At 47.8% G+C, this 12,531-nt stretch overlaps 1 protein-coding gene across 1 annotated transcript in view; it reads right to left on the reverse strand.

Moving 5' to 3' along the window:
- PLEKHO2 (pleckstrin homology domain containing, family O member 2) overlaps positions 1 to 10,271 on the reverse strand; it is a gene marked incomplete at its 5' end in the record, with an annotated part of 19,996 nt that extends 9,725 nt beyond the window's left edge. Inside the window, 2 exons of the mRNA XM_010179732.1 lie at positions 3,435 to 3,551; positions 10,119 to 10,271. Coding sequence (XP_010178034.1) covers positions 3,435 to 3,551; positions 10,119 to 10,271 — 270 coding nt within the window. The remainder of the gene's footprint in view (positions 1 to 3,434; positions 3,552 to 10,118) is intronic.
- Between the last annotated feature and the right edge of the window lie 2,260 nt (positions 10,272 to 12,531).

Raw genomic sequence — 12,531 nt, forward strand, 5'->3', positions numbered from 1 at the left:
TGTCACGCAACAAGAGGCTCATGCATGGGTCACCGTCCGTGACGGCAGCGAGCACCGTCTCCCCAATTGCTCTGAGTCTTCTCAGAGACATCCGTCTCGTCAAGCAGCGACAGTCTTATGGCTACACTGACCCCGCTTTCCAGGAAAGAGAAGTGTCCCTGGGGTCAGTGTGTTGTACCTGCACTAAATGATGGAACAGACAAGCTCTGGAGAACCGTATAGCTGCAGCTTAAGACCTTTACCAAAACTTTTGAGCTAGATGCTGTTGATCTGCGGCAGAGGTGGGTGGCAGAAATCTGTGCCTGCTCCTCAGCTCCTCAGTGCAAAACCTGGTGTTGGCTTCAGTTCCAGTGGGACTGGGCTAAACTGGACTGTGAGCAGCTTGTGAAGTGCTGGTTTGGATGTGTGAGTGTGTTCCCTTCTGCTGACTTTTGGTACAGGGTGGTCACCTCCAGCAGAAGCCAGAGCAGAACTGGGTCAGTACCATCTTAAACTACATCACAAGTGCCCCAGAGTCCATCTGTCAGATCTGAGGTGATCTCCTGCCTTCTTCTACATGACTTTGTCAAGTTAGATCAAGTGGAAGCCAAGGGACTGTCAGTTGGGGGATTCTTGTGGTTTCCTGGTGCTGAACCAAGAGCTACCTCAACCCTGGGAATAACGCAGCACCTCTGCCAAGCTGGCAGAGCCCAGGAGCAGACTCCTCCGTGCAGAGATGCCTCACTGCGATCCACTGCAGCTTCCAGGCTGGGCCCCTGCTGAAGGCAGCTGCAGGTACCTCCAAAGTCATCCAAGGAAAAAATGAGTGATGAAAGTTTCCACCCCTGACCTGGCCGTGCTAGGAAAGGATGCGTGGGGAGTTGCCATGCTTGCTCATGGGCTCTTTCTCGTCCTACCACCCTCTTTCTTCCCATCCTGAACACTTCCCTGCATTCAGATCTGCTGAATACCAGACTCATGCCAATCTCTGTAGGCTCTAGGAAGTTTACACCATTTACACTGCTTTTTGCATCACGAGTACGTTTTAAAGTCTCCAGGCCAAGGCTGCTGCCCTTTCTTATAATCTCGGCTCTCTGCATCCAACAGTTTTGATTTAATTGCTGCGGGTGCAACGAAGCATTTGAGATTTCTAAGCAGGAAGGGTCTTTTGCACACTTCCAGCAGCACTTTGTTTCAGTTCCACACCAGTTCATGTGTGTGACATGCTCATATTGTCACTGAACAAAAATGTTATCTTTGTGAACAGGGCAAGCAGAATCTGGGCTACATCCATCAAAGACCACTGCTCAGCAAGCCACCTTATTTATTCAGGTGCAACTCTTAACTGCAGAATAGTTTGAACTGACTGATCCATGTCCTCTGCTCTTCAAGAATATCCCATCCGTGATTTAAACTGGGATTCCCCTAGAGCTAAACTGGGCTCCTTGTTTTCAACAGGGAAACTCCTATTTGGGCACTGAAACAGCAGTGGCCTTTCCTAGCTTGATCAGGAGTCCCACAGACTCACTGCCTTTTTGGCAAAATAAAAACCCTTAGCAAGATGCGGCAGGGCTTGGCAAGGGTGATTTTAAACTGTGGATGGCAGCAAGCCTCCCTAATGGAAAATGTTTAGCTGATATATATCGCCACAGCTGCAATTTCAAAACAGAAGAAGGACAGTTGTGTACATTGGCCTCCTAACTGGAGCCTGTTCTAACATCTGCCAAAATATGTTGTGTGTCAACACCCTCACCAGACTCCCAGCCAAAAGCAGGGTGGGAGGGGAGCTACAAACAGGGAACTTTTCATTTAGAAAAGCCTTTCCTTTCACCAAAAGAGCCTTGTAAAAAGTAGCCTCCATCTCGGTCTCCATTGAATCAGTGGCATGAAAAACCGGGGAGCTGTAATCTTGCCAGCATGCCAAAAGGATGAAGTTACCTTTTCGGAGCAGAGCTTGGGCATATCTTTCTCCTAGCAAGAAAGAAAAGGTTTAGGAACAGGTTTCACACCCTGTGTTGATTCATGCAGCAGCACAGAGACACAGCTGTTACACACTTCTAAGTAACATACCTGCAGATAATAATTATTCCTCCTATGTTGCCCATCTCTGAGCATATTGGGCTTTTATTCGCCTCCCTGGGAATAGGTGTGCACTTGGAGTTATTGAGCCACCCTCTAGAAAACACAGCAAGCTTGCCAGGCTTAGCCACTTTCCATCCAAAATTTGCATTATTTCTGATTAATCGAGTTACAAAACAAAGTAGCACTTTGGTGCATGGTGCTTAATGTCACTTTTCTCCTCGATATGGACTGCATCTACTTGCAAAATGAGCCTCATTCACCTTCTCTCTCCACCCCCACCCTGGTCCACGTGAGTGTTTTGGGGCAGGACAGTCCTTGTTTTGTTGTTCTGAATGAAGTTTGACACAACGATGCTCTGAACTCAGCTGGGGTCTTATTATACGAATAAACACTAAGTGACTGGAGTGAAAGAATAAGCAGCAGTGACAACAAGGATTAAACAATCTCCATTTATTTAAACAAAATGGAGATGAGGAATGCAGGCAAGTTGGTATTTTTGCCTGGTCACATTTTTATGGAAATGAATACGTTTTGTCCCTCACAACCTCTTAGATTTGCATGGGGCGATTTAATAATGCCAATAAAGTCACGTGTAAATTAGAATGCAAGTCAAAGCGCGATGCCTCAGAGCAACAACAGAAGCATCCTAGCCCATAAAGATGCTGAAATGGACAGCATGTAGGCAGGAACTAAGAAGAACCTCCAAAGATGTGTACAGATGAGGAACCTACATAGGAAGTAAGTCAAGTGTGTCCTCGTATACCGTCACTGCTCAGATATAACTGAGCTGTAAGTGATGTGTAACTTCTTTGCAATGCCAGCCTGCTTGTTAGGTTCTGTATCAAACCAGATGTTGCATAGGACACTAAAGATGTAGTTTCATTAATTCTGCAAAATAAATCTTTTCTCCTAGGAACAGTTTGGCTGCAATAACTTTGCACTGGAGTTTCTCAGATCAACGGTTCCTGCTCCAGGAATGTTTTAGTACGTGGATTGGCATCACTGATTTCACTGGCACTTGAGCAAAGCTACAGCATGTGCAGCTGGGACAGGGACATTTCCACACCCTGAGCACATGTGGGAACCGCAGGGAATGGTCATGCTCAACGCTCAGGAAGAAAGAAAATGATAAGACAGGAAAAATATCAAGAGGAAAAAGATGAGTTGCAGGAAGACCCTTTCCCCACTGCAAGAAGAAAGTCTACAAGACAGGCAAGTTCCTCCTCACACACTGTAGACCATTCACACCACAGGACATTTCTCAAGCTGCCAAAGAGCTACATCTCGGAGCCCTTCATCTGCTCTGGGCGCAGCTGCCTGGGAGCTCATTTTGGAGTTAGCAGACTTGAGGGTGATGAGAAAGGCAATCCTACCTTCTTACCCGGGGAGCGGATTAAAATGAAACGGTTTTTCTTTTTTAGTAGTGCACGCAGCTCCTGGCACTTGTCATAACTCTCCAGTTCCACTGTTTCTATGCACTTCTGTTCATCCTGCAGAGAGGGAATGAAACATGATTATGAATAGGAGGCATTGAAATCAATCATATACCACCAAACTCTGCATGCCTTCCCCTTGCATCTGTCTAAAAGCTCTTCTGCCTCAAAAATAACCTGTATGCAGACAGCAAGCCCCCATAAATCAGGCTGGCATCTCACTAAGAAAACATCTTATTCTTTAAGCTACAGGCCGGTTTGTGGCTAGTGGCTGAGCAAATAACACGTTGTGGATGGTAACACCAGCTTCTGCCATCTCTGTTGGCCTCATCCAGGGATCTGCAGCCAGAAACAAGGTGGGAAGGTCTTTGCCCATCATCCTGCCCCAGCCACAAGCTGAGAATGTGCTGTCAGTCCTGGCGTAGGAAGGAGGAATAACACGATGCACTTTTATAAACCTTCCTGGCATGATCTCAGAGCACCCTTGGCACCACTACCTCCTCACCACAATGAACACAGGGGATGTTATTCTGCTTTTTTCACAGGGAAGATGACACAAGCATCACGATGGCCCCAGCAGCCCCCCCAGGAAGCCCAAGGCAAAGTGGAGATCAGAGGTGAGCCCTGCCACCGTGCCAAGCTTCAGCAAGGTCAGTGGGAGCCACGTGCGACTGGGACACGCTCCTCTTGCAGCCACGCTCCTCTTGCAGCCACGCTCGGAGCTGTCAAAACACTTAAGACTGGAAATACAGTCCCGTAGAGCCAGCAAAACCTTCGGGGCCAGCGTCTCAGTGGGGAATATTCCTCTCTGGTGTATCTCCACCGATGACTGCCGGCCGCGATCTTGGCTCATTTCTCCCAGTAACATAACTAACATTCCACACGTGGTGCGTGGCTCAGTTCAGCTGCGGAGCACCATCCCTAATAGGAATCGCAGCGTAACGCCGGGCAGATAATATTCTTCATGTCTCAGTAGCCCAGAAGAGACCAAAACTCCCTTTTGCTATTACACAAATAAGCAGTGAGAATCGCAGGGCAGTTCTTGCCGGTAAAGTGCTGCAGTCAGCATGGCTCTTGAACCTCTCTATTACCATCCTAAATTAAAACTGCTGGCCATGACCATCCCCAGGGCAGCTCCTGGTACCCATATAAGTTTGTATTTAGCAATCCCTGTAGCGGAGAGGGGGTGTGGGATGAGGAAACTTGTCGTAGCCAGGAAGCTGCTGCGTGGCTGGAGGCAGGGAATGGAGAGTTCAGAGGGAAGTGGGCTGCAGGGAATTTCCTCCCTTTACCACTTGACATTTTAAGTTGCTGTGCAGAGCTCAGGCTCTGTTTAGGTTTTTTTCGACCTTCCTATCTGGGGAACAGGGGCCCAGCAGAGACGATGCTGGTACGCAGAGCAAGTTCTGAGCCACTGAGAGATGTCTGGATCTAATTTAGGGTTATTATTTTAATGACATTACTGTTTATTTCATTTAACACTGAGTAAGTGAATGTGACCGGAGAACTGGGAAAAATGTATACGAGGAGGAGGAGATTAATCCTGCCCAAACCTAAAACCCAGCAGATAAAATCCTGCTGACGTTCTCAACCCTTTGAAGGCACAAGGCTCCTGCTGCAATCCTGCTATTGCAATGTCACTGCAAAAGGACAGGGATGGAAATAATAACCCCTCAGCGGCCAAGAAATGACAGAGCAGGGTGAGGTCAGGAATACATGCCTCAGGGATGGGTGATCTCATCCTGGCCTTCGGTGGACGACCGCCCACATCACAGCACTGCTGCACGGCCACTGTGGTTACCAGCCCCAACGTGAAAGTTGCCGGGCTCAGGACGCAGGCAGCCCTGACCAGACACCAGCATGGACACTCCTGCCCACCCTTCCTGCTCTTGACAGCAGCTCTCCCCCCAGCTGAGCCAATGGCTCCATGTCACCCTCCGTGTCCATGCCATCCCTCCTGCCTTTTGGAGGGAAACCTTCCCTCTGATCCCGTGCAAGCTGTCCTCCGCTTCCTAAGAACTGTGGGGCACCGACCTGAGGGACAAGAAGGACATGGCAGGGTAGAGAGCTGTGGTTTTGCCATTGCCTTTTGGCATCCAGCTGCCCCTCTCCTCCCTGGGGAAGCTTTGAGGACTATAGTCTGGACAGGGAATAAGGGCAGCGAGGACAGGGACATGCAGGACCTTGCCTCCCAGGGGCACTGGCTTGACTGTGCAAGCTACAGCTCCTTCATCTCAGAGACTTCAACTTCTCAAGTAAGTTATGGGAGGGCGGGGAAGAAAACAGACAAAGAAATAGAAAACTCCATGTCTGAGAGCAAAGGAAAAGCATCTGAGTTCAAGGAGCATCAGAATGAGGCTTTTGTCTCTGATTTACCTTTAGCATGTGGCCATCCCCCCTCTGGGAGCCCACCTGGGTCACAAAGAGATTCTTTATGTTTGTCCTGCACTGCTGAGGTAAAGACCAAAAGACCCAACCCTGCTGTGGGTCTGCAGGTCCCTTCAGCCTCCTGAGACCTGGAGGATGCTCAGCATCACACAGAGAGGAGGTCACTTCCAGAGTCCTGCCCTGACACACGGGTCTCAGACACAGGTTCTGGACAAGCTCCTGCTCCATTTGGTCTCTAATGTCCCAGAAAAAAGAGACAGCAATCCTTCTACATCATCCTGAGACACAACGGTTGAGTCCACACAGCTCGCAGGGTTGTCCCACAGTGCTGTGTTTGCTGCTGATCAAGGCAGGGAATTCCCTTCAGGCCACCTTTCTCTTGTCTTCTACAAAATTTAGGGCTTGTTCTTTAAATTGCTTTTGTGCTTGCTGGAAGGGACAATCAAAAATGCACTTAAAATCCTGGTGCAGAAGCCCCTACATTCATGATTTAATGCAGAAAACCAATTCCATTAGTTATTCGTGGAGCAGATGCTGCGACTTAAACATGTATGTGTCTGCAAGCTTGGCCCTTAAAAAGAAAATTACTAAACACCTACACATATTACTGCATGTACTTAACCAAAGAATCACACTTGGCAACCTATTTCCTTAACGAAACGTTGATAAAAAGGGGGGGAAAAAAAGACCCACTGAAATATTTATTTATCTGAAGGTAAAATTTCCAGCAAAGACCTCTTCCCTGACACACATTCATGGGCTGTGACCCTCCATTCAGTGTACAACACTAATTTACTTCTCCATCCGAGGATCTCAAAGCATTTTAATAATCACTTTTGGGTGTATATTGCCATCACTTCACCAGGGGCAAAATGCAGTTGTTAACTGTGCCGACTGTAAATGCTGAGTGGATCCTCTGGTCTCTAGGAGACTCTTTGCCTCGTAGCTTTTTTCCCTGTCAAATAATACACTTTAAACCCCTCCAAAAACAATGAAAATCCAACTCTAACCACTGTTTAGGGAAAAGAAACCAAACCCAAGGCTGATGCTGTATAATCCGTGGAGTGATGCTATTCATCTGGGTAGCCTCTCTGCATAGCATTGCCTGTTTTTCAGATGCTCTCTGTAGTTCTGCAAGGCTCAATTTTTATTCTTGCAAGAATATGCAGAAAGACGACAAGAAACCCCATCAGAAAATGACCGGCCCACTTGGTTCTTGGTTTATGTGAGGGTACAGATGTGGGGGGCTGTAGATGGAGGCACAGCCGATATCAAGAAATCCATCTCCTTTCATTTCACATCCGCTGGAAGAAACCTGAAGCCGGGCGGGATGACTTTCAGCCCCCATCTGCTCCAGGTAATACAATAGCCATCTGCAATCTGCCTTCAGGACGTAGCTCTGCTTTAACCCAAACCAAAAGCCTGACTTAACAGATGCAATATGGGAAATGCATTCTCAGGGCAGGCCAGGAGCATGGTGATAAATACAGTATCTGTGCTGTATACTTTGCAGTGACAGCGTTACTGCCTGCATCTTGTATTGGCCATCCCCTCTGCTCTTGCTTTTCACACGCAAACCTCAGCTCCAGCCTCATGCAGTTGCATAAGCAAGCGTGCCTGCATCTGAAACAACTGCTAAAGGCAATATTAGATCTGAAACAACTGCTAAAGGCAATATTAGATCTGAAACAACTGCTAAAGGCAATATTAGCACCTCTAATGTGGGGGACTGATAAAAGCACACGTGGCCAAGTCACTAGCTCAGTTCCTGGAAATCTGATGGGCTCAGAGCAGCTGAAATACTCAGCCTCTAAACCTGCCCTCCCACATGGAAGCTGACCTCCCTCCCATTTAACCCATGCAGGTCTAACTTAGGATACACACAGAAAGAGATCTGTATTTATTTCTGTGACCTGAGGCTTTCTCTCCTTTCTTTTTCTAGGGCCCCGATTCAGCAAGCACTGAACGTTCCCATCTAAAAATGTTTCAGCCTGAGGATGGTGTGGGATGCAGGGTCACACAAAGCAGAGCAGGTATGTGGAGAAGGTCCAGTGAGAGAAATGGCAGCTGGAGCTCCAGAAATAAAAGCCACCATAGCACGTTGCACCACAAACTCTCCTTCGATATTGGGCAAGGCCCTTCTCATCTCAAAAACTCATTTCCCCAGTTGTAAGATGGAGACAACAACACTGCCCTAATTCAAGTTAAAGGAAGAAAAAGACAGTAATAAACATGAACTGCCTCAATTCTGAAGCAATGGGACCCCTCCTGAGTGCAGAAAATTGCCATTTCCTTTAGTTGCCCTGTAGTAAGTCTGCACAATTGCATGCTGTCCTATTGTGCTACCAGATAATTTTGCAGCAATTTCCTCTCCTAAGACATTTGACTTCACTGTAAGCCAGTTTAATAGCCTATAGATATTAACATGATCCCTTATTTACAATAATGGGACCTTGTAGCTACTCCAGCTTACAGATGCAATTTATTACAGGATGTTACCACAATCCGCAGGCTACCAGAAAACATCATGCCTGGTTGTTACAAATGCCATTTTCCTTGTTGAGATAATAAAATAACCCTTTAAATGATTGGGATTTTTTCTCTTCTGAACGTCTGTGAAAATTAATCTTACTTTAAAAGCCTCCTTTTCCCTTGTGGTAATGAGAGCCTCGATATATCTTGGTTTTAAAGGCATGCCCTTTAAAAGAAAAAAACCTACGTCATGCTTATAGATTTTGAATCTGTGTGTTTTGGAGCTTCAGCTGGAGTCAACAGGCGTCTGGGGCTCTAGGATGCAATTTGGGATGCAGAGAGTCAAGCATTTGCAGGACCAGGCTGCATGTCTCTGCATAAGAGAAACCTCCACTGCTTTGCCTGCTTTCCAAGCTGCTCATCACCTGACATTGACTTCTCATTTCATTATTCTTGCACTTCTTTGTGACATTTCAAACCGAAGAACAAACGCCTCCAGAAAGCTTCGGGATTTGGATAGAGCAGGAGGGTTCAGCATATGGGAGGAGGCAATACCCTTTAACCTAAACTATTTATAACAAATCTTTATTTGGCAATGGGTGTTTTTTAAAAAAAAGAGAACCCAAACTCATCGTCCTGTTGTTCCTGAAACCCTCACAGCAATGCAGCTGCTGAAATATTTCCCCATTCTTCTTCCCTTGACACCCTGCACAGAAGCTTTACATGATTTTGGTTTTCTATCATTGCTGCCCACAAATGACCCAGATCCCCTCGTGCCAGACACCACACAGGCACATGGTCCTTGCGCAGCCCGTGCAGTGAGAAACACTTCCCCATCCTGATGCACACACAAACTTCAAGCCACCATAAACCAGCAGGGCTTAGACTTACCAACCCCTAAGCTCTCTGGGTTGTAACTTGTGCTCTGCACTCTAATTTGCAACTTTTGGGGTAAACTTGGCTCTTTCCAGCCCAGGAACCGAGGGCCTGACTCAGGAAAGAGCCAACTTTGCAGCTCAGCAGGACCAGCCCTGAGCTCTCCATTCTCCTCATACGAAGATGCAGAACAGATTTGGCTTGGCTCTTATTTCTCATTTGACTGGAAACAGCTCTAAATGAGGCCATGAACTTAAGGCATGCAATTTATCTAGGGAAGTCCAGGAGAAAGCTCCCAGGGGCCCTTTGCTCAGTATTGGCTCAAGCAAAGAGAAAGGATGAGCCAAATCCAGGCTGCGTCCCTGCTGCAGGAGGACAGCGAGCACTCGCAATCTCACCCTGCGTCCATCGGTGGCTAAAGGAAACCCTGAAGAGTCTGGCTAGCAACAATTTGAGCTGCCTGAGGGGTGCCAAACAGCTGCAGGGTTGCCTGCCGTTCCCCGAAGCGGCAGGTGGGAAGTCAGCCTGCTACAATCCAGTTTTATCATTTGAACGCCAAAAACGCATAGCACATATCCTGCTTCCGCCCGAAGCTTTGCTCTGTTCTCCTTCTCACAGGATGTCCTTCCCCCCCTCCCCTTTTTTTTTTCCTTTTTGTTTCTTTTTGGCAATGGTACTGTAAAAATATTTACTGGCTTAAATATTTATGATATATAATATGCTCTAAAATGCAGCTGCTGTCTCTTCTTTATAGCATGGACCCTTCCTGGAGATAACTGGAGAAGCCCTTTTGAAGGAATGGGCTGGAGAGAAGAGTGAGAAATGCAGGAACGTGTCACCAAGGGCCTGATCCTGCTCCTCTTTCAAGGCTGTCAGATGTGACCGTACCTCATCCTCATAGACCACGAGCTGTGTTTTCTGTAGCTGGATGTAACGGTCCTTCCACAGTCCCAGCAGCCCTCCACTGCTTTTCTTAATCCAGCCGTACTTCTCTGCGGTCGGAGCAGACTTTGGTTTCTCCGAGACCTCCTCCTTTGTATCCTACAAGGACAGAAGGGAGAAGGAATTACAACAAAAGCACTTTCCACCCAAGTAATGACAGTCACCAGAAAGCCTGCCTAGACGAGACCTCCGCGCCCACCACGCATGGTCCCTCCCCACCACATCGCCAGGGAAAAGACTGGCATCTTCCAAAGGAAAACTCAACCAGCTCCCACCCCAGAGCTGCCACAGGACTGAGGAGTAGGCATGGACCTTGGCCATCCCTGGAGACACTATTGGGATGGCAGCAAGTCCACCTTGCTCCTCTGCTTCCCCCGTGGTCTGCTCCCCTCTCTGTAGAGGTGCTCCCTGCTTGCTCATGGATCAAGAGCTCCTTGAAAATGAGCACCCTCCTCTCTTCTTTGCTCCCCAAGCTCTTTGATGAACCCCAGTGAGATGGATCCTACTGCCATCAGTAGCAATGCTCATATTTTGCCCCACAGTCACTTCTTCAAGCATCTCCTCTAGGTCTCTACATTCGGTCGTCGCCCTCAAATCAACTCCTGTGAGCGAATACACAGCACAAGGGCCAGGACTTCATCACATCTGCACCAAAATGTTCCCGGCAGGCTCCTGTGTGGTTTGTAGGCAGAGGGAAGGACCAGCAAAGAAGGCAGCACCAATAATTGGAGGGTTTTTGTCCTTCCTTTAGCTCCTTGCTGTTTGTCACAGCCTGCTCTCGCCCACAGCAGCATGAGGACCCCCAGCACCCTGCACTGGGAGGCTGCTGGCTTTCCAGGCCTGGTATAAACCAGGAGATGCACAACTTTGCTTTGAAAGAAACATCAGGAATATCCAATATCAATATTCTCATTAAATGGAGACAGGAAACCTAAGATGAGGAGCAGGGACAATCAGGTTTATCGGCAGACTGCCTTCACCAGCAGATTTGGTTAAAGATGAGAGTTTTCCTCCCCTTCAGTGCTCTGGGAGAGCCTTTGCAAAGGTAGGGTCCCCGCTGGCCTCCCTCAGAGCACCCCACTGCCCCCAGCACCCCATGGATCCCTCAATAAGCTGCTTTCCCCAGAGCAAGGCGAGGGAAATCTGTTGCTGAGCCAAATCCCCTTACACAAACACCTCACCACCCTTGTGACTTGTAAGGAGAGGCCAACCCCAAATCCTCTGGCCTTCTCCCAGGAACCCCACTGTCCCCCCAGACCCTGTTTCCTCCATCTGTAATAGCAGCAATCCCACTGCAGAACGCCAGCACATGTGCACAAACCGAGGATGCACGACAAAGACAGAGCCCAAACCGTCCCCAAAAGGCCCTGCTAGCTGCTGACTGAAACCTTTTCTGGAAGGAAAAAAACGCCAAACAAAACAAATCGGAGTGGCTGGAGCTCAGACATCACATTTCATAACATGAGGAAATCCCATGTGCATGAAAAGGAGTCGGAGCTGGACACTCCCGTGGCCAGAACAGAGCGAGTAAGCACAGACAAGCCCCAAAAATTTGGAGGAGAGCCTTGCTAACAAATCTGTTTTCATGTGCCAGACTCCAGGCGAACACACCCTTGGACAGCGGCTGCCATCAGGGTGAGCTGTTACTCTCAAGAGGGAACTCACACCCGTAAAAAATAGGAAAACCAGATTAAATACCCCATGCAGCCACATTTATCCAAATCCCTGCTAAGGCCAGGTAGAGGCTTGGCTTTGCAGGTAGGCTCAGGTGCAGCCTGAGAGCAAGAAACTCAAATAAACCATGTTATCACCTAAAAGAAAATCAGGAGGAAGCCTGCAACATCCTTGGCGCCCTTTGTAGAAGTTATTTCGGTTGTACCGAGCAGTGTTTGAAACGGCCACGATACAGGATGACAGAGCATGAAAAAGTTTTCCGGGAAACGAGGGGTACTGCGTGGGGTTTTTTTAAACTTGACTTTTTAGGTTGCCAGGAAGTTGTATTCAGTTGTGATCTGCGACTTCAGCAAACATCAACTGCTGCACAAATATAGACCTGCTGGTTTCCTGATCGAGCACCCTTTTGATGTCATTTTTAGATGATTGGGCACGGACTTTAACCTCCATCAGAGCAGTTTTGCATGGATGTAGCTGCACTAAGAGTTGATTCGAGTGACTCCAGACCAACAGCTGCTCAAATGTTTTTACTCCTTAAGGTTTTGTTTTGCTTTGCAGATGAATTTTTCCTGCACTTTTTCCCCTCCTGGCAGAAAGGCTATCTGAAATCACACTGTAGATATGTCTATCCATGGCCTCTCCCGTGAAAACTACCCTGTCTCTGGTTTCAAAATGAAAATACTCC

This window comes from Mesitornis unicolor, unplaced genomic scaffold (genome assembly GCF_000695765.1).
Source record: "Mesitornis unicolor isolate BGI_N332 unplaced genomic scaffold, ASM69576v1 scaffold39762, whole genome shotgun sequence".
NCBI classification, from domain to species: domain Eukaryota; kingdom Metazoa; phylum Chordata; class Aves; order Mesitornithiformes; family Mesitornithidae; genus Mesitornis; species Mesitornis unicolor.